Source organism: Sprattus sprattus (assembly GCF_963457725.1).
Source record: "Sprattus sprattus genome assembly, chromosome: 5".
In the NCBI taxonomy this organism is placed as follows: domain Eukaryota; kingdom Metazoa; phylum Chordata; class Actinopteri; order Clupeiformes; family Clupeidae; genus Sprattus; species Sprattus sprattus.
In genome coordinates this window covers 33,302,534-33,325,033 of record NC_137924.1, presented here as the reverse complement: position 1 = coordinate 33,325,033, position 22,500 = coordinate 33,302,534, and the positions used below count along the sequence as shown (strand labels likewise).

The 22,500-nt window shown below is 44.2% G+C and overlaps 1 protein-coding gene across 1 annotated transcript in view; it reads left to right on the top strand.

Moving 5' to 3' along the window:
* The window catches only part of fam117bb (family with sequence similarity 117 member Bb), a 45,178-nt gene that overhangs the window by 14,317 nt on the left and 8,361 nt on the right, over nucleotides 1-22,500 (top strand). Inside the window, exon 3 of the mRNA XM_080838429.1 lies at nucleotides 10,383-10,475. Within this exon, the coding sequence (XP_080694555.1) occupies nucleotides 10,383-10,475 (93 nt within the window). The remainder of the gene's footprint in view (nucleotides 1-10,382; nucleotides 10,476-22,500) is intronic.

The following is a 22,500-nucleotide window of genomic DNA, read 5'->3' as shown; positions in this document are numbered from 1 at the left end:
CACGTCATGGCTCCCTGAAGATCCATCTTTTTCCCTCTGTGTTTGAGAATATGTCTATGTTAGTGTGGTTGTATGTGTATATGTGCGAGAGACGGTTGTGTGTGTGTGTGTTGGTTTTGTTGTGCGTTTGTGTGTTTCGTGTGTGTGTTTCGTGTGTGTGTTTTGTGTGTGTCTGATTTCCTTTTCGGAGACTCTGACCCCACCCAGCCCTCCGCAGGAGTTAACACAGGAACTCGGAGAGGAGAGAATGTGGAATTTGGACGACATTTACAGAGCACCGTGTGTGTGTGTGTGTGTGTGTGTGTGTGTGTGTGTGTGTGTGTGTGTGTGTGTGTGTGTGTGTGTGTGTGTGTGTGTGTGTGTGTGTGTGTGTGTGTGTGTGTGTGTGTGTGTGTGTGTGTGTGTGTGTGTGTGTGTGTGTGTGTGTGTGTGTGAGAGCAAGTGTCCCTTGAGCATTCAGGCCAAAAGATCAGCGTGAGAATGGATGTTACCATAGAGCTGCAGCACACCTAACGACCAAACAGCAACAGAAAGATGAGTTCATCAGGATCCTGTCCTGAGCGAGAGAGAGGGAGGGAGGGAGGGAGGGAGGGAGGGAGGGAGGGAAAGAAAAGGAAAGAGAGTGAGGAGCAGGTAGAGAGAGAAGCTGAGGGTATATGATCTCTTGTCATGCTACAGTATTTTTATTTGTGTCAAAAAAAAGTAAATAAATATAGCTGCAAGCAGCGATGGCGGTTTCCTCCTCCAAACATTGGGAACCAGGGAAAAATGTAATTTTGTGACAATTTGTCACTGTATAGAAAAATCCATGCTGCAGACTTGCCAATGGGATATTACATTTCAAATCCAACATTTACAATGCTTTTGCCCTGAAGTTTAGACTGAGTGTCTGTGAGAATGTATGTGTGTGACACCAAGCTGTGTGTCTGTGAGAATGTGTGTGCGTAAAACAAAGCCTGCGCGTGTGTTAAGGGGAGACTGAGTATGTGAGATTTAGGAGCCGCGCGGATGAGGAGACAGAGAGGCATTCTATAGAGAACCACCCTAGCAAGTAGTCAAGCATGCATGTTTCAAATATTCATCATAAATCTACTTTTCATCTTACAGTCAACTTTTTTTCAGATTTGTGTACTTAACACTCTCAAGTGTCTTCTCATATGAACTTGTGATTGAATCAGAGTTTCACTTTTTGACCTGCAGATGTGTAAAGCATTTTTTTAGCATTAAAAATGTATCCAATTTGCTTTATATCAATCATTTTTCAAGATATGAAGTTGCCTTTGCACATGGGAACATGTTGTAGTGTCTTCCAAGTGACATACCAGTTTGGTGTTAATATCTCAAAGATTAGCTGAGATATGACTTCACTTCCTGTTTGGCTGCTTTTCTGGTGAATTTGAGTGGCTGTACCGGACAAACCATATGGTAACTTTTTGTGAAATTCGGCACAATTATTAAGGACAGTCCCTTCTTTATTCATACAAAGTTTCATGTCTCTCATTATACCACTCTAGCGCCACCAACGGGTCAAAGTTGGACTTGTGTTAACACACGCAACTTTTGAACCGCATGACCGATTTTCAAAAATGAGGTACCATTGGATTCCCTGGATCAAGACGAATTAAACACACCATGTGGCGTAAATTTCACTCAAATATTTGCTGACATATGACCTTTATTCCTGTTTGGCCGCTTTTCTGCTGAATTTGAATGGCTGTACCGGACAAACGGTTGTGAGGATCAAAATTCTAAATAGTAGCTTTTGTGAGGCTAGGTCTGAAGATCATCTCTGGTGATTTTGAAGAAGATTTGCCAAAAATTGTAGGAGGAGTAGGCTTTCAAAGGTTTTTGATAAAACCGGAAATAGCGGAAAATCTATATAACCGGAAATTGACGCCATAGGGTCTGTTAAATTCGTCTTGATTCAGGGAATCCAATGGTACCTCATTTTTGAAAATCGGATGAAAGACGAATTTAACAGACCCTATGGCGTCAATTTCCGGTTATATAGATTTTCCGCTATTTCCGGTTTTATCAAAAACCTTTGAAAGCCTACTTACTATTTAGAATTTTGATCCTCACAACCGTTTGTCCGGTACAGCCATTCAAATTCAGCAGAAAAGCGGCCAAACAGGAAGTGAGGTCATATGTCAGCAAATATTTGAGTGAAATACGGTTCAAAAGTTGCGTGTGTTACAAAAGTCCAACTTTGACCTGTTGGTGGCGCTAGAGTGGTGTAATGAGAGCCATGAAACTTGGTGTGAATGAAGAAGGGACTGTCCTTAATGAGTGTGCCAAATTTCACAAAAAGTTACCATATGGTTCTAGGGGCTGCCATTGACTCCCATGGTACAAGAATAATAATAATACCTACGATAACGATAGGTTACCTCCTACCGGAGGAAACCTAATAATAACGCTCTGCAATTGAATATCTTCTGTTTGTTCTTTGAATTCACAAATACATATATACCAACCACGCAGAATCACATGCACACCACCGTAGACCTTTACAGATTATACACACACAGTACATCCACCCTGAGAAATACCCCAAATAAAACACAGATGCACGTGTGGGTGTGTGTGTGCCTGTGTGTGTGCCTGTGTGTGCCTGTGTGTGTGTGTGTGTGTGTGTGTGTGTGTGTGTGTGTGTGTGTGTGTGTGTGTGTGTGTGTGTGTGTGTGTGTGTGTGTGTGTGTGTGTGTTTATAAGCCTCTAGTGAGGTGTTACTACATGGCTAAACAGTTAGCATGGAATTTAAAATGACATCACCAGCCTCCTCTCATACCAGAACAACACCTCTTTGTGTGAGTGTGTGTGAGTGTGTGAGTGAGTGTGTGAGTGAGTGAGTGCTCAGCAGATTCTAACACTGTTATCCATCCTCTCTTGTTTGGCTGCCCTACATTTCCTTGCTTTCTAGTTCTCTACTTTACACTCTCTCTCTCTCACACACACACACACACACACACACACACACACACACCAAGACCTCTGATGAGGTCAAAGGTGAACGCAAATGTGGGAGCCCAACGTGGAGGAGCATGCATGGTTACGGTTGCCGGCAGCTTTATGGTTGCACACACACACACACACACACACACACACACACACACACACACACACACACACACAGTCTTCCTGCCTCTCAGGCTTCTGGGATGAATGGTGATCTGACATGCTGAGATGAATGGTGGGGTGACATGCCGGCACATGTTCATGGCTAGCATTAGCAACAGAGGGCCTTGCGCAAAGATAGCCTTTATAAAGGCTAGATGTCTCGCCCGCGTTTCTGGCCGACGGAGTCGAATGTCCGCACATGGCGGCCATTTTGCGATGGAATAGCTCGCTCACCCTTAACATTGTGTTGGTAGTGGTACATACTTTTTAAATAAACAGAACTTGCTCAATTTTCAACCGATTTTCAAACGGGTTGGTTTGTTATAAACGTAGTATATGTAGTTATGACACTGCATACTTATGAAGAATTATTATATGAAAATAACATTGAACAAAACAGATAGGTGCAATCAATACACATGCACAAGCTATTTATGTAAAATCAATATCTAGGCTACTAAAACTCTACAGCATACAGAATGGCAACAGGAGATAAATGTATACTGTTATTATCACCTTTATAAAAGCAATATTACTGATATAATAAAATAAAGGTGATCCCACGGGTTCTCGTTTCGAGGGAACGTTCAATAGAGCAGGCTGCACAAAAGTCTAGCATCTTCACTGGCAATAAAGTCAGCAATTTCCTGTTGAAATCATAATGTAAGATGTTTAACAAACCAACCCGATTAGATATCATGTACAACTTCAGTTTTATCATGTGCAACTTAAGTTATATTGAAAAGAAAGAACAATTATGCCTCGCCAATTGATGTAAAATGACTGAGTAGTAGACTAGCCACAATTAAGCTGCACATTTCAACATGTTCAAGCATCCAAAATTATTACCACGATAATGACGTTTGTTAATCAAGTAATTTGTAAATCCGTCAAGATTTCAGCGAGATAAGAGTGTAAACGATTGTGAAGATCACTGACGTTACCTAACGTACCACTGATCCCTCCAGGAAGTTATCCCGTCGCAAGTTGGCCTCCTGTGTGGACGTTCAAGACTCCACCGTGAGACATCTAGCCTTTATATAGGATATCTATGGCCTTGCTGATCAACAGCCAGCCTTCCCAGAGGGCCGTGCTTCTCCACAATTGACCTCCCAGAGGGCCGTGCTCCTCCACACTTGACCTCCCAGAGGGTCTTGCTCCACAGCCAGCCTTCCCAGGGGACCATGCTTCTCACTCAGTCTTCCCAGAGGGCCGTGCTTCTCCTCTGTGGGAAGAAAGAGGCTTTTTGTCATGCTAATCCCCCTAGCCCTGACGGACCAAACATCCCAGCTATGTGTCTGATGTGCTAGTGTGCTTCCGGACACACACTCACTCTCTTACACACACACACATGCACACACACACACACACATGCACACACTCCCTCACACACACATGCATATCATACACACACACTTACAAACCTTTTCACAAACACACCCTTGCACTTACACACACACTCATACACACTTGTACAAACGCACGAACGCAGGCACGCACACACAGTCACACACACACTCACTCGGAGAGTAATGGTGAAACAAGTTATTAAAGACTTGGAACTGAGAAGCATTCTGGTTCAGTGGAAGACCAGTCGTCATTACATAGTTATAGCTATAAGACATGTTATATAGTTAGTTAAAGACTTGTATCCATGGTGACAAAGACAAGTGTTATATATTTATAGGTAAAAGACATGTAATAAAGTTAGTTAAAGACTTGTATCCATGGTGACAAAGACAAGTGTTATATATGTATAGGAATAAGACATGTTCTGTGTGGGCTCTTCTTTAAGTACTGAACACAAGGCATCAGGAAGAGCAGTGGCCTTTGGGTGCATCAGGCACACACACACACACACCTATTGTCTCTCTCTCTCTCCCTCTCTCTCTTTCCCTCTCTCTCTTTCTCTCCCTATCTCTCCCTCTCTGTCTTTACGTCTCTTCCTTTCTATCCACTTTGTTTTTGTCCCCTATATTCTCTTTATTTCTCCCCTTCTCTCCTTCTGCCCCTCTCTCTCCCTCTCTTCTTTCCCCCTTCTCTCTCCTTTCCTCTTTCTCATTTCCCCCTCTCTCTCTCCTTTCCCCCTTTTCTCTCTATCTCTTATGTTTCACATTACAGAGTCAGTGATTTTGCCTTCCCTCCTCACTGTCACACAGCAGACGGGGTTGTGGAGGTCACACAGACACACAGACACACAGACACACACACACACACACACACACACACACACCGTGCTTCAAAGCCCAGGCTTCAGCCCCAGTTGTCGTGAGCAGAAAGAGTTCTTTGTCTGTTGGTTAATCTGCACTGCACCCACTGTAGGCTTACTGTAACTTCAGCCTGCTCTCTCTCTCTCTCTCTCTCTCTATCCATCTCTCCCTCTTTCTCTCTCTCTCTGTCTCTCTCTCTCTCTCTCTCTCTGTCTCTCACACACACATAAAATACACACACACTTTCAAGCGCTCTGTCACACAGCAGTACGTCCTCTTGTATATGCGTGCAAATAATCCCTGTACAGGTTCACCCTGAGATAATATACTAAGACTGTAGTTCTCCAATCCTCAAAATGAGTAAATCTGGATTTATAAACATTCTAGAACCTGCTCTCACTACTCTAGAATGGCTTGCTCTGTTCTAGAATCAGTCCTCACTGATCACTCCTCTAGTCTCCTTTGTAATTAGCTGAAGGCCAGACTGGCTGTAGATCAGCCAGCGTGCTCTGAATGATCAGTGGAAAGCTCATCAATGGTGACAGAAGCAGGATCACACACAGCACTCTCACTGAGACTCCCTCAGAGAGATTGAGAGAATGTGTGTGTGTGTGTGTGTGTGTGTGTGTGTGTGTGTGTGTGTGTGTGTGTGTGTCTGTGTAGGTCAGCAAGAGAGAGGGCCCTTTGAAACACAAGTATCTGCAGTTGGCTGGGAGAGAAACTCTTTGAACCTTTCTGAAAGTGTTGTGTGTTTGTGTGTGTGTGTGTGTGTGTGTGTGTGTGTGTGTGTGTGTGTGTGTGTGTGTGTGTGTGTGTGTGTGTGTGTGTGTGTGTGTGTGTGTTGGCACATGATTAAGTGAATAGACTGCCCCTAGCTTTTTTCTGTCTTTTCCCGAAATACAGGGACTGTCTACACTCTGGCATACTTTTGTCAATGTGTGTGTGTGTGTGTGTGTGTGTGTGTGTGTGTGTGTTTGTGTGTGCACACGCGCATCTCCCTTTTCTGTTGTCTGTCTAAAAATTGGCAGCTCTACCGCCCAGATGCTCTCCCCCACCAGCCTTAGAGCCTGTGTGTGTGTGTGTGTGTGTGTGTGTGTGTGTGTGTCTGCGTGTGTTAATGTGCGCGTGCATACACACTTTTTTGTGTGTATGCGCTTTTGTGTGTGTGTTCAGGCTCAGCTGGAAACTCAACCCTGGTGGGAAGGAGGAAGCGGCTAAAGTGGAGCAACACACACTCCCAGCACACTCACACACACTTCTCTACCCTCTGATGAATGAGGGATTGATGAAAAGGGCACAAGAAACACAAGCGCACACAGACACAATAATGGGCATAGTATGTACGTGTGTCACGCTCCTTGGTTCATTAAGAAAAGACTGATTGCATGTGCTTATTGTTACATAACAGGGCTCTGTTTGTGTGATTGTGGGCATAAGGTGTGTGTGTGTGTGTGTGTGTGTGTGTGTGTGTGGTTGGGTGGACGGACGGACGCACTTCGTATGGCATACGCCTGTAATCTCCTCTATTTCCACAGAAGCCTTAACTTTCTCCTGGCCTTTTGCCTGTTCTACAGTAGTTTGTACGTGTGTGTATACATGTGTGTTTGTGTTTGTTTGTGTGTGTGTGTGTGTGTTTGTGCGTGTGTGAGTAAATGAGAGGGAGTGTGTGATTGTTTCTCTGGCATTACTGGCTCTGCCTTTGCTTGGTCTTCATCCTACCTCACAAACAAACAGCACTGGTATGGGTGTCCCCCAAGGATCAGACCACTGCCCCCGTCTCACAGGTGTTCCCCAAGGATCAGTTATTGGCCCCTCCTCTTTTACATACTTCCCCTTGGTCAAGTCAGGCAATGGTCTCAATTTGCACTGTAATGCTGATGATATGCAAATGTGTTTCAGCCCAGAATGCAACACTGCTCACTGGGCCCCTCAGTCACATGTCATAAAACTCTGGATGACCAACAACCTCCTCAAACTTAAGTCACACACACACACACACACACACACACACACACTCCTTCTGGATCTGACAAAACTGAGCTACTGACAGGCCCCAAAACCATGATATCCAAACACACTGATCTCTTTTATCTCTCATTAAGTAATTATTTTCTAGTATATCTGGAGTTTAAGCTGTGTTTTAATGAGAAACAAAAATGTCAAAATATCTCACAAATCGCAAAACAATCAACCAAAAAATTGCGAAATTCTGGAATACTGCCAGAGCAGTGTGTGTGTGTGAGCCAGGCTGATTCCAGAGGACAAGGTGTAGCTTTGTGTGTGTGTGTGTGTGTGTGTTTTTTCTTGCCCAGCAGTAGTGCCTGTGGAATGTGTGCTGTGGGTGTGAAGGCCTGAGCCTGCAGTAGAGGCTGTGTAAACACTTTCAGTCTCTCACACACACACACACACACACACACACACACACACACACACATGCTCACGTGTGTGTAAACACTCACACACATTCTCTCTCTCTTACATACTTAAATCAATGTACACACCTTCATTCAAAAGTTGTATGTGAGACTTGCCATCAGCACCACAATCATCACAAAATGGCTTGAAGGAAAGGAATGCCTCTATACACTGATGAACACCTTGTTTTGGGTTCCTCTACGCCTCTGGTAGTGTGTGTGTGTGTGTGTGTGCGTCTGTAAGTTGGCATGGAAGCTTGCGTGTGTGCGTGTGCGTGTGCGTGTGCGTGTGCGTGTGTGTGTGTGCGTGTGTGTGTGTGTGTGTGTGTGTGTGTGTGTGTGTGTGTCTGAGAGCAGGAGTGTAAAAAAAACTCTGAAGGACTAGACTGGGTAAAGCCCTCATCTGTGTGGTAAGTCTTGTGATTTTGTGTGTGTGTGTATGTGTGTGTGTGTGTGAGGTGGCATGGAAGCGTGCATGTGTGTGTGAGGTGGCATGGAAGCGTGCGTGTGTGTGTATGTGTGTGTGTGTGTGAGGTGGCATGGAAGCGTGCGTGTGTGTGTGTGAGAGAAAGAGAGAGAGGGAGAGAGTGTGATTGTGTGTGCGCGTGTGTGTGAGTGAGTGAGGGTTTGTGCTGTGTGTGAGGTGAGGGTGTGTGTGTGTGTGTGTGTGATGGGATTTGTGTGTGAGTGTGTGTGTATGTGAGTGAGTGAGTGAGGGTGTGTGTGTGATGGGGTGTGTTAGCTCAGTTAATCCCTGCACTGTTTCCAGCCTCATTAAAGGGAGCTGCTGCAGAGCCGGGGCCAACTTGTGTGTGTGTGTGTGTGTGTGTGTGTGTGTGTGTGTGTGTGTGGGTGTGTGCGTGTGTGTTTTTATGTGTGTGTGTGATTGTCTGAGTCTGTCAGAGGAATGGCGAGATGGAGGTTGCATTCCCAACCCAGACTCCTTTATTCCTCTCAGTCCTTCAGTCCTGTATTTCTTCTTTCCTCTTTTACTTATCTTTTCTCAGTTTACCTATCTGTCTATCTCACTTCATTCATTCCCTATTGGTACCTCTCTCTCGCTCTCTCTACCTCCCCCCTCTTCGTCTCTCTTTCTCTCTCACCCCCCCTCTCTCTCTCCCCATCTCCCTCTCTCTGTCTCTCTCCCTCTATCTCTTTCCCTCTCTCTGTCTCTCTCTCCCTCTCGCTCTTCCATTATCGGGTGCCAGACCACAGGAGGATTGACGGTGTGTTTTTCTAGGTTGTTTTTACTATTAAGTAGAGGCTTGGTGTGGTGTGTGTTTGAATATACGTGTGTGTTTTTTGTGTGTGTGCGTGTGTGTGTGTGTGTGTGTAGGAGGTGATGGTGGTGGGTAGAGGAATTTGTGTGGAAGTGTTTTCAGAGCCGCGTAGTTTTACTGTGTTATGTATAGAGGCCTGGATCACTCAGCTTTATCATTGTGTACATGCTTGTGTGTGTGTGTGTGTGTGTGTCGGTTCCCAAGGCCCATAACTTATGATCGCTGACGCAAGAGCAAGGTCTTAAGCACAGGAGACTGAACTCTGGCAGACAAATGTATGTGTCATCTGTGAGTGCTTTTAGGTAGGGAGGTGTGGTAGGGGTGTGTGTGTGTGTGTGTGTGTGTCTTTTGGAGTGTCAAAAAAACAACTTCCATAGAATATTCCAGGCCCATCAGCTCCAGACTCCTAAGGTCAGATATTTGCATTCACAGAATGGCTACATTAAAGACAGTAGTACACACCCTTAAAGGGATCTTACAGAGAGCAATGTTGTATGACCACCCACACACACACACACATCTGTGCTTACACAAACACACACACACCTGTGCTCACACGCACGCACACACACTTACACTGTGTAACAGGTTGCAGGGTGGACAGTGTAGTAAACTGAGGAATCATTCACAATTGGCAGTTAAAAGAAGGTTCTTAATTCGGCTTTGTCACTCAAACAGGTACAACTTAGGCATCACTTCAAACACAGACGAAAAGTAGGTTCTTCCAACCCAACTTAAAAGTCCAAACACAAAATGCTCTTTTTCCCTCTTCCTTCAGGGTTGTCTTATAAACATAAACTTCAATTAACTTCCCTCAGTTCAGTCAGCTTCCAGTGGGCAGTCCGGTCCTTTCAGGCTTGGGCTTATCCTTCTCCCTTCCTGTTGCGCTTCACGATTCAGCAAGCGCTTCCGTAAGCGTTTCCACACACGCTTCAAACGCACGTCAGGTGCTCTCAGCCCTCTCTCGTGGCTCTCCCTCTCACAATCGGCACCACCTGTCTTAACTGCTCCCACAATTAGGTTCCTTAAGCACCTACACCTGTGTGCCTGCTGCATTCTGGGGGCTGTAGTCATTTGACCGGCGGCCATCTTGTGGTGTGGCAGCCAGTCTTCTAGGGGAATGCCACACCCCTCTGCAAGCTGGCCCATCGTGCTCCTGTGCTCACACACATACACACATTGATAATAACTCTTTCTCTCTCTTTCTCTTGGTTCAGTTTAGACCAGTGAGTTTTGTTTGCATGACATCAATAACACAGAAAAAAACAAACAGTTAATGATCCTGACAATCTAATGGAACCTCCAACGTCTTCCCGTCTCCAACCCCTCCCCTCTCCCTCTCCCCCCCACCCTCTCAGACCCCCAGTGCGTGGGCGGAGGAGTCCCAGGACAAGAGGAACGCTTCACACAAGCGCTCTGCATCATGGGGCAGCACTGACCAGCTCAAAGAGGTTAGCCATCGCTCCTTTATACTCTCCCTCCCTCCCCCCCCCCCCTCTCTCTCCCTCTCTCTCTCCCTCGCTCTCTCTCTCTCTCTCTCTCTCCCTCCCCCCTCTCTCTCCCTCTCTCTCTCCCCCCCTCTCTCTCCCTCCCTCGCTGTCTCCCCCTCCCTCCCCCCGCTCTCTTTTTTTTGTCTTTCTTTATCTCTCTCTCTCTCTGTCTCCTTTCTCTGCCTGTCAGTTCTTTGTTGTTTTCTGTTATAGATTTGCATGTACTGGTGCTGCCAAGGAATTGAAGTTTGAGTTTCCTGTTAAGAATATCAAGAAAACAACAAAAACATCAATAATGATGCATGTGTTCCTGTTAATATGCGTGTGTGGGTGTTTTTGTGCGTGTGATTGTGCCTCGCTGTCTGTCTGTGTGTGTGTGTGTGTGTGTGTGTGTGTGTGTCTGTGTCTGTGTGTCTGTGTGTCTCTGTGTGTGTGCGTGTTTGTGTTTCAGCACAATTAGTGAAACATGAGATGATGGTTATAATTTTGTTTGGAAAACAAAGGAAATTCTGAAATGAAATGATAGTCTTTTTTGGTTTTAAATGTTCCTCAGTTTGCTCCCTTTCTCCCTCTCTCTCTCTCTCTCTCTCTCTCTCTCTCTCTCTCTCTCTCTCTCTCTCTTTCTCTCTATCTCTCTTTTTCTCTCTCGCTGTCTGTCACTGAGGCCATTCCTACAGCAAGTTCAAGGTGGGAATGTTGCGCCATCATTCGGCCTCGCCGTTCTGCGTAAAAGGTACAAAGACGGAGCGTGGTTCATTGTTGTTCCGCTTCGCAGCCGGCAGTGAAGGTAGTCACAGAGGCAGAACCATGTCTGTGTAAAAGTAAAGAACCGGCATGGCAGAACCATATCTGTGTAAAAGGGAGAGCCGGTATGGGGGAACCATGTCTGTGTAAAAGGGAGAGCCGGTATGGGGGAACCATGTCTGTGTAAAAGGGAGAGCCGGTATGGGGGAAACATGTCTGTGTAAAAGGGAGAACTTGCATGGGGGAACAGGTGTGACGCAGCCTAGCAACTAACCAAAATAAAGCAAGACTACAGAGTTGTCAGAAAAACACAAATCCGACAGGCACCGAAAGGAAGCACCGCATCTGCGTTGCATTTCGGTCCAGGTAGGTACCAGTTGTATTGGATCACCGGTTGTATTGGTTCTCAGTACCCAACCCGAGTGATTGATTTGTTCAGCAATTATTTCAGTGATTGGTTGATTCAGTGATAGATTGGCTCAATGATTGATAGGCTCAGTGATTGGCTCAGTGATTGGCTTAGTAATTGGTTCAATGATTGGCTCAGTGATTGGTTCATTAATTGACTGGCTGAGTGATTGATTGGCTCAGTGATTGATTGGCTCAGTGATTGATTGGTTCAGTGGTTGGCTCAGTGATTGGTTGACTTAGTGATTGGTTTATTGATTGGCTCAGTAATTGGTTCAGTGATTGGTTCAGCGATTGGTTCAGTGATTGGTTCAGTGATCGGTTCAGTGATTGCTTGGCTCAGTGATTTGCTCATGCATTGGTTCAGTGATTGATTGGCTCAGTGATTGGTTCATTGATTGCCTCAGTGATTGGTTGGCCTAGTGATTGGTTCAGTGATTGGTTGGCTTAGTGATTGATTGGCTCAGTGATTGGTTGGCTCAGTGATTGATTGGCTCAGTGATTGATTGGCTCAGTGATTGGTTGGCTCAGTGATTGATTGGCTCAGTGATTGGTTGGTTCAGTGAGTGGTTCAGTGATTGACTCAGTGATTGATTGGCTCAGTGATTTGCTTAGTGATTGGTTTATTGATTGGCTCAGTGATTGTTAGTTCAGTGATTGATTGGTTCAGTGATTGATTAGCTCAGTGATTGGTTGGCTCAGTGATTGGTTCAGGAATTGGTTGGATGTAAACAGCATTACAGTGGGATCAGGACTACTCTTTCATGGTCTTGTTTTAACCCCCTTTCTGCTCTCTTCCTTTCCTTTCCCCTTCCTCTCTCTCATCTCTTCCTCTCCCCTTCATCTCCTTCTCACTTGCTTTTGTCCCATTCAGTTAAGGAATGACAGGGAGGTTGGACTAGAGGTTAGTGTGTGTGTGTGTGTGTGTGTGTGTGTGTGTGTGTGTGTGTAAGGGGGTGGGGGGGTTAAGAGGGCTTGGACCCCCCCCTCTGAGTCATTATCATGTTATTCAACAAGGCCGCAGTGAACCCAGAAATGCCCTGGTGTCAGGTCATGTTACAAACTGCACACACACACACACATACACACACATGCACACACACGCACGCACACACACTTTCTGGTTGGGTTTGTTAACTTTCAACTAGCCTGTCTATTCTCCTTTTCATCCACCATAACGTCACAAACGATTTTTTTTCTCCACCTCCCCCTCTCTCCTTTCTTTATATCCAAATCCCTCTTTTCTCTTTTTCTCTGTCTTCTCTCTATGTTATTTATTATTTCCCCCTTTCCTCTTTTTTCTCTCTCTCCCCTCTTTCACTCCCCTCTTTCACTCCCCACTCTCTCTCCCTCTGTTCTTATCTCTCTCTTTCTCTTTCTCTCCTCTCTCTCTCTGTCTCTCGGCCATGTTGATGGCTGTTCCTGTGTTCTAGGTCCTAACCTGCTGAAATGTATCAGTGTGTTCTTCTATCAGTGACTGTGAGGGGATTGTCTTGATAATTACAGCATATCTACATACACACACACACATACACACACACACATGAATGCAGCTAGTCTCACTTTCCTCCTCTGAATGAATAAGATGAGAAAATATTTTGGCTGTCAGCACTTCTCCGACATCCCCCCCCACACACACACACACTCACACACACACACACACACTCACCGCTGACACCAATGAACCCCCCCACACACACACTCACACACAGACACACTGCTGACACCAATACCCCCCCCCCACACACACACACACACAAACACAACACACACACACTCACACACACTTCAATGCTTGCTGCACATACACCATGAAAACACAATGACCAATCTCCCATGCAACACACGTTCTCTCGCTCGCTCTCTCTCTCACACACACACACACACACACACACACACACACACCCACACCCACACACACACTGACGCTGAACAAACCTCTCAAACACAAGCTGAATACACGCCACAATTACCCCCAGACAAAGGGCCCTGCCCCCAGCGCCTAAGCCCAGTTTGGGAATGCGCGGCTGGGCAGCAGGGAGCGGGTGGCCCCTGCTCTCTGTGGAGGCCGTGGAGGAGTGTGTGTGTGTGTGTGTGTGTGTGTGTGTGTGTGTGTGCGGCCCCTGCTCTGTGTTGAGGCCGTGGAGGAGTGATTAGGCGGGCGTGACATCAGTGGCATCAGAGGCACAGGGCTGCCACTGCAGATTTATGAGTTAAATGACCAGAGAAGAGCTCAAGCATCGGCAGGAGGTCTGACGAGCTCACACACACACTCACACATCATACATATGTATACAGCCGCGGAAAAAATTAAGAGACCACTTCAAAATTATCAGTTTCTCTGGTTTTACTATTTATTGGTATGTGTTAAAGTAAAATGTACATTTTTGTTTTATTCTATAACCTACTGGCAACATTCCTACCAAATTTCAAATAAAAATATTGTCATTTAGATCATTTATTTGCAGAAAAATGACAATTGGTCAAAATAGCAAAAAAGATGCAGTGTCTTCAGATCTCGAATAATGCAAAGAAAACAAGCTCATATTCATTTTTAAACTACACAATACGAATGCTTACACTTAGGAAGAGTTCAGAAATCAATATTTGGTGGAATAACCTTGATTTAAAATCACAACGTTCATGTGTCTTGGCATGCTCTCCACCGGTCTTTCACATTGCCGTTGGGTGACTTTATGCTACTCCTGGCGCAAGAATTCAAGCAGCTCGGCTTCTTTTCATGGCTTGTGACCATCCATCTTCCTCTTGATCACATTTCAGAGGTTTTTTTATGGGATTCAGGTCTCGAAATTGGGCTGGCCATGACAGGGTCCTGATATGGTGGTACTCCATCCACACCTTTACTGGCCTGGCTGTGTGGCATGGAGCATTGCCCTGCTGGAAAAAACATTTCTCAGAGTTGGGGAACATTGTCAGAGCTAAAGGAAGCAAGTTTTTCTTCCGGGACAACGTTGTACTTTGCCTGGCAGAGGTTTGTAAAAGACCATAAGGATTGAAAAAAGCGGACTGGAGGGTCTTCTAGTTCGTCCTCTCTGATGAGTCCAATTTTCAGCTTTGCCTAACACATGGTCGTCTGATGGTTAGACGGAGACCTGGAGAGGCCTACAAGCCAGAGAGTCTTGCACCTACTGTGAAATCGGACTCATCAGAGAAGACGAACTTAGAAGAACCTCCAGTCCGCTTTTTCAACCCTTATGGTCTTTTACAAACCTCAGCCAGGCAAAGTACAACGTTGTCCCGGAAGAAAAACTTGCTTCCTTTTGCTCTGACAATGTTCCCCAACTCTGAGAAGTGTTTTTTCCAGCAGGGCAATGCTCCATGCCACACAGCCAGGCCAGTAAAGGTGTGGATGGAGTACCACCAGATCAGGACCCTGTCATGGCCAGCCCAATTTCGAGACCTGAATCCCATAAAAAACCTCTGAAATGTGATCAAGAGGAAGATGGATGGTCAAAAGCCATGAAAAGAAGCCGAGCTGCTTGAATTCTTGCGCCAGGAGTAGCATAAAGTCACCCAACGGCAATGTGAAAGACTGGTGGAGAGCATGCCAAGACACATGAAAGTTGTGATTTTAAATCAAGGTTATTCCACCAAATATTGATTTCTGAACTCTTCCTAAGTGTAAGCATTAGTATTGTGTAGTTTAAAAATGAATATGAGCTTGTTTTCTTTGCATTATTCGAGATCTGAAGACACTGCATCATTTTTGCTATTTTGACCAATTGTCATTTTTCTGCAAATAAATGATCTAAATGACAATATTTTTATTTGAAATTTGGTAGGAATGTTGCCAGTAGGTTATAGAATAAAACAAAAATGTACATTTTACTTTAACACATACCAATAAATAGTAAAACCAGAGAAACTGATAATTTTGAAGTGGTCTCTTAATTTTTTCCGCGGCTGTATATCTGCACACACTGGCACACACACACACACACCAGTGGCGGCTGGTGGTTTTTAAAGTGAGGGAGGAAGGACTGTGCGCCTGGTTGCCATTGGCCTGCTTATTCCGTTGGTGGCATAAGTATGTGAGATACAAGTTGTTTCAGGGTGCTTTTGTGGACTACAGTACTACAAAATAGCAGGCAGGGATACAATTGATACAAAGCCACCAGTATGGCACCATTGTACTTAAAAAGCTGGTGGGCAGCATGTCTTTGGACTAGACAAGGCCAGAAGGAAAGGATGCAAAGCCAATTAGTCAAATCAGGCCTACTCTTGATTTAAAAAACTACATTCTAAATTTTGGGCCTACCATTACTAAAACTATTGGTTATTATTTAACTCATTTTATTTTAAGCTGCAATTGTTTTGACAAGACCAAAAGTGATGCCATTTAAAATGCTCTGAATCATTCACGAACATCCTTTCCACAATATTAAACAACAAGTTACAAAGGCAACAAGTAACAGAACATTATTTCAGAACTATTAACATGGGCTGTTAGCCTAACATTGTTTGTGGCAAAATGTGGATGTTAATGGATGTTTCAGAATGTTGGTGATACGAAACACATCGCGTTCTGAAACATTCATTAACAATTTCCATTCAGAATGTCAGCTGAACGTGAACAGTCAGACTAACAATAGGCGTATGAACGATTTAAAAACAAAACAGTACAGCCGATTGTTTTTTTATGGTACCAGTGAGCTATAAGTATTTCGCATACCAGTTAGCATTAACGGCAGCGGTTTTACCATTGGGTTTAGTGACTTGGATTTTTGGAACAAGTTTCCCTGTTGTTATTATACTAACCTTCTCTCTGTAGCTCAATGAATGAAACGGTTTGTTCAATAAAACAATATCTTCGTTCTCCATTGCACATCCTCTTTATTTGCAATCTTTCTACAACACTCTTTAAGGGTGACGAGTTATCGATATCCTTCTGCAGAATGGTTGAAGACGGAAACTTCTTTCGGTATTTATGTCTAATCCCCTCCCTCCAACGCCAAATCCGTCGTTTATTGGTTAAGCGATGTTGGCGCAGACTCAGACGCTAGGGAGGTCTTTCCTCCCCTGGGCAATGTAAGTGAATGAGCCCCAAGAACCACCAGTATCAGAGACAGATTACATTGATCTCAATGGGAGCCAAAGGGAGGACGTCCTCCGTGCAGTAATTTCTTGTTACGATAGGGGGTGCTAATGTTATTTTAACTCAGGGAAACAAATTATAATATGCATAGTATTAAATACTGATATCAAACTGCTTTTTTAAAGGAGTTTAGTCAGTTCAATTACAAAAATACATTTCTCAAAAAGTTTGGGGAGGTTCTTCCTCCGTTTCCTCAATGGAAGAACCTCCACTGACACACACACACACACACTGGCACACACACACACACACACACACACACACACACATCATACATCTACACACACACAACTCTACTCATATAAAACTTCACATACACACACAGACATATCTAGTCTCTCTCTCTGTCACACACACACACACACACACACACACACACACACACACATTTATATTTATGGAGGACCAGAGAAAACCCTTAGGACCAGCAGGAGTAAGAGGGAAAGAGTGAGTTCCATTACATTGTCAGGATCATACACTGTTGGGATGGTTCTGTGTTTTTACTGATGTCATGCAAGCAAATCTCACTGGACTAAACTGAACCAAGAGAAAGACAGAGAGAAAGAGTAATTACCAATGTGTGTGAGCACAGGTGTGTGTGTCATAAACACACTCTCTCTCTTCCTTTGTTTCCTTCTCTCACTCATACATACACACACACACAAACATTTTAATTTACCAGAGAAAAGCCATGGGACAAGCAGGAGTCCACACACACACACACACACACACACTCACACACACTCACACACACACACAGATGCTGAAAGACTAACCCTTGCCTAAAGAAGACAACAATGCTCACACTCACACACACACTCATGTACACACACATATATATATATACACACACATGTAAAGATAAAGATGTTGAAAGATGTTGACGGACACACATACATTCAACATTCAAGCATTGTCCATTTCCGCACAATGCTTGGTGTTTGAGTTGTCAGGGTGCACTGGTGGTGAAGATGGGGTTAATCTAGAACAAACCAGGTCAAAGTTCAAAGGTCATCCCAACCGTGTGGAGTCGGGTCAGTAAACAGCCTGCAGCTTCTTACTGTGAGAGATGTGTGTGTTTGTGTGTGTGTGTGTGTTTGTTCTTACTGTGAGAGATGTGTGTGTGTGTGTGTGTGTGTGTGTGTGTTTGTGTGTTCTTACTGTGAGAGATCAGCAATGCTGCATCGTGTGGTGAAGGGGGAGCTCTGCCGAGCCTAAGAGCAGGAGGTTTTCTTGCCCAACACAACAGAGAGAAAGAGATAGCTTCTCAGTCACCTAGGAGTGAAGAGCATATTTGAGGTGTTTGGCATCCGTCTTATAGACTTTAGGACTTGAGTAAGCCGGTCAAACTTCAGAGGCTGAGATGCCCCAAGCAGGCATTGTTGGGAAGCATTTGCCCATGTCCTTTCACTCTGTAAGATTTATTGTGGGCTTATCCACTCTGGTTAGGGTGACCAGACGTCCCGGTTTGACCGGGACCGTCCCGATTTGGCCGGGACCATCCCGATTTTGAGTTGTGTGTCCCGAGTCATGGCAAAAACGTTGGGACGCCAAAATGTCCCCGTTTACACCAACCACTATGAAATTGTCCCAGTTGTCAGCGATTACATAGCCGATGTGGTCTTATTAAAGCCTGTTCATTAACTAAAACCATGTAGAAATACTAATAAAGCGTCCAGCGTATGATCTGAACAATATGTGTGTGTGTGTCAGTCAATCGTAGGGGTCTGCGTCTGCATAACCTGTGCAACCAGCGTTACAATGTATTTGTTTCTGCCTAGTAACGTCTCCAACAACAGCCAGGATTATAGCCATGGAGTTTAGCTCAAAGTAAATGATGCAAGGAGTGAAATTGTAAGTAGCCTACAGGTAGTTACAGAATGTGGCTGTAGTTGTTATCTCTAGTTGTTAACGATTGTTACCTGCTCAAATTTAGGTTTACTTGAGGTAAATGAAAGGGAATATTGTAGTGGGCTATGTTAGCACTAAGCTAGCTAGCTATTTTGTTAGAAACTGTCTCCAGTGAGCAAATGTGAACGAGCAAATTCGAAATACAAGAAATAACTATCGACATCTCTCTATTCTTTGCATTATTATATCTTTCTAGTATCTGAAACAATAATATCAGTCCCTATAGAATGTTGTTATTTATAATCAGTTAATGCTAGTGGATCCTACTTTGACATAATTATAGTGAATGCTTCCATTTCAGCCCATCATACAATATTTATCATTTGATATTTAAGATGTATTTCAAATGGACCCCCCCAAAAATTGTCGCACACAAACATGCCTCTCCCCTTGGACTAAGCCCCTCACTTCTTTAATACCTAGAAAGGCTCCTGTTGTTGGCAAAATCTATGTTCCTGACACATGTTCAGGTTAAAAAGCGCGTGCGTGCACGAGCATTATGGTCACGCGCAAAGTGTCCCGGTTTTCGGTCCGGAAAATCTGGTCACCTTAACTCTGGTAGGTCATTAAAGTGCCACCCTTCATGCCCAGGATAGTGATGCTAACATCCTAGTTTAGAAGTGAGGATAACACCCTAGTTTAGAAGTGAGGCTAACATTCTAGTTTAGAAGTGAGGCTAACATTCTAGTTTAGCAGTGATGCTAACATCCTAGTTTAGAAGTGAGGCTAACATTCTAGTTTAGAAGTGAGGCTAACATTCTAGTTTAGCAGTGATGCTAACATTCTAGTTTAGCAGTGAGGCTAACATTCTAGTTTAGAAGTGAGGCTTAGGCTATGTTCCGAAAGGCTTAAAATGCCTCCTTCCTTCCTTCCTTCCTTCCTATTCATGAAGCAAGGACTGTCCCAAATGGCTTAAACCTTCTCTTCCGCTTTAGCAAGAGACCTTGAAATACATCACACGTCACATAACGGTAATTTTTCAAGAGCACGTCTGAGCTTCCTTAATGTCTTAATGGCAGCATTTATAAGCCATAACTATGTGCGCCATTCCCTAACCGGAGCTTTTCGTTTTATTTCTAAAACAATGGCGGACATGATGGTTACCGTGGCTACGGTGGCAGAGGCAGTAGACCACCAGGCTACAGACCGTAAATGTAAATATCAGCAGTAATTAAACAACTGTACTGATATTAAATGTACTACTCACATGCCATTCTCAAATTAAAGCCAGTGACATGAGTATTTTGGTGGTGTTAACGAGGTATACCGACAGTTAGCATACCTAGCTAGGTAGCATTACCATTGGATCTGAATGGCAGTTATGCTAAGCTAGCTGGCTATTCCACCACCCGGGTCTCTTGCAAGAGTCTTGCCAGCCCAACGAAGGTGCACTTTTATCAGAAACTTTTCGCTTGACGAGCAAGGGCAATTACGGCATGATTGATTAACAAAAAATTAACAAAACATTTTCTGAATTCGTTAGGGAGGTATCCGTTAGCCATGTCGCTGTCAGTAGCTAATGATTGCTCGCTTGCTAACAACGTGCTTGCTAATGCACAGCATGATGACGCCACATACTGCCGTCTGACAGAGCGAGCTAGTGCGAGCAGATAACTACACACAGCGTGATGACGCCACATCCTGTCTGAATAGACCGTCCCAAATCATCGAAAATCAACAGTTTTGGGGATACCTTCATGTCTCGTCAGACACCTGTCTGACCAGACATCAAGGACTCAAGTCAGCTATCTAAGAATCGGAACACAACCTTACATTCTAATTTAGCAGTGAGGCTAACATTCTATTTTAGCAATGAGGCTAACATTCTAGTTGAGCAGTGAGGCTAACATTCTAGTTGAGCAGTGAGGCTACCATTCTAGTTTAGTAATGAAGCTTACATGTGGCCCAATCTCAATACTTCCCCTTACCCCTTATCTTACCCCTTACCCTTGAAATTGCGCGTTCATGTGAGAGCTAGTGGTGTCTCAATACCCAACTTGATCAAGATGAAGGGGTAAGTTTAAGGGGTGTATGGCCCTCGTTTTTGAGATGATCGGAGAGCTACCTTACTCCTCCAAGGGCTATCCCAGAGCACACCGCGAAACCAGCTCGGGAATTTTCAAAAAAACATGGCTGCTTGAAGCGAGGAATATTTTACATGAATAAAGCTATCTACACAACTTTTTATATGTTTATAATGACTCGGTTTGATCTGAAATGTGCTACTCGAATGATGCATAGTATTGTCGGTCTTAACTGAAGCTTTCAAACGGTAGTTTTTGGATACAAATTAGCGCGTATACCACCACTCCATTGGCTTATATGGTAGCTTGCCAGCTATCATGCTACATACACTACATGTAAGTATTTTTGGCTTATAATTAATTTAAAAATGACGACAGTCTTGTTTCGTGCTCTACACAGTTGTATACATATATATTTGCAACCATGTTCTTCATTAGACTTTTTTTAAATCGCTAGTTTCATAGCTCATACAGTCACGCATGACGTACCCGAAACCGAGTGGCGTCTCATTTCATAGGGGAAAGATCTCAGCCCTTGGCCCTTACACTTGCAAGTGCTAGGGTTAAGACTAAGACAAGACTAAGCAAAAGGGGCAAGGAGAAGAATCGAGATTCGGCCTAAGTGGTGAGGCTAACACTCTAGTTTAGCAATGTCTGTTTGTAATAATGAGTGGACCTCATTAGAATAGATTATTAGTCTGTTGGCAGTCAGTGATGTCAGCATGAGTTTTTCCACTGTCTGTCAGAACTGTGTAGAATAGCTCTGTTCATCATTAGCATATTAGGGTAGCCTTGGCCTTCTGCAAGCAGATGGGCCTCCCTCTCTGTGATTCTTCTGGAGGTTTCCGCCTGTGACGCATGATGTCCACTTGAGCTGGATTGTGATGGTTCTTGGTGGTTTTGGTCCTTGTCTCTGTTAAAACAACTCAGACTCTCCTTGTCCATCTTTCTCTACAAACAGCTGTAAATAAGGCAGAATGGTTATGGTAGTTGTGTTAGCAGGGTAGCTAGGCAAGCCCAGGGTGGTGTTTAGATAGATGTGTGTGAACCTATGTAAATATGTAGGTGTGTTGTTGATGTCGGCTTGTGTGTGAGGGTGTGTGAAAGGATGTGAAATATGCTGGTGTGTTTCTGATGTTGAGGGTAATAATCAGCCAGGAATGCAATAAAGCAAACACAGACATGTTCCTCTTTTTCTCTTTTTTCCTTCCTTCATTCACTCTTTCTCTTTCCATCCCTTTCTCCACTCCTGACTGTCCCATGCGCACGCACGCACACACACACACACACACAGTGTGGAAAAACACAGAATGAGATACTGTGAGACGGTGTGGAAGTGGTTATTACAAATCTGAAAAATACTGACCGTTAACACCAATGCGTTTCTCTCTCTCTCTCTCTCTCTCTCTCTCTCTCTGAGTGCATGCTGAGTGGGTGTAAAGCAGAGCCGCTGTGCCACAAACAATTGTGTTCTTTGTTCTTACGCTCTTTCTATGCTTATTTGTTTTGTGTACATAGTTTTCTTGTTTGTGTTTTGATCTTTTAATATGTAGTACGTAGAGTAGGGTGACATCTTATATTACTTACCTGGGCGTCTGCTTCCACATGGGAGTATGATTGTCCTAGGTATGGAGGACTGAAGTGTTCTCACACCTAGTCTCACATAGGGATGCACCGATCCGATATTTGTATCGGTATCGGTACCGATATTGACGACATTTCTAGATCGGGTATCGGTAAAAATGTGCCGATCATACATTTTTTTTTTTTTTTTTTTTTTTTT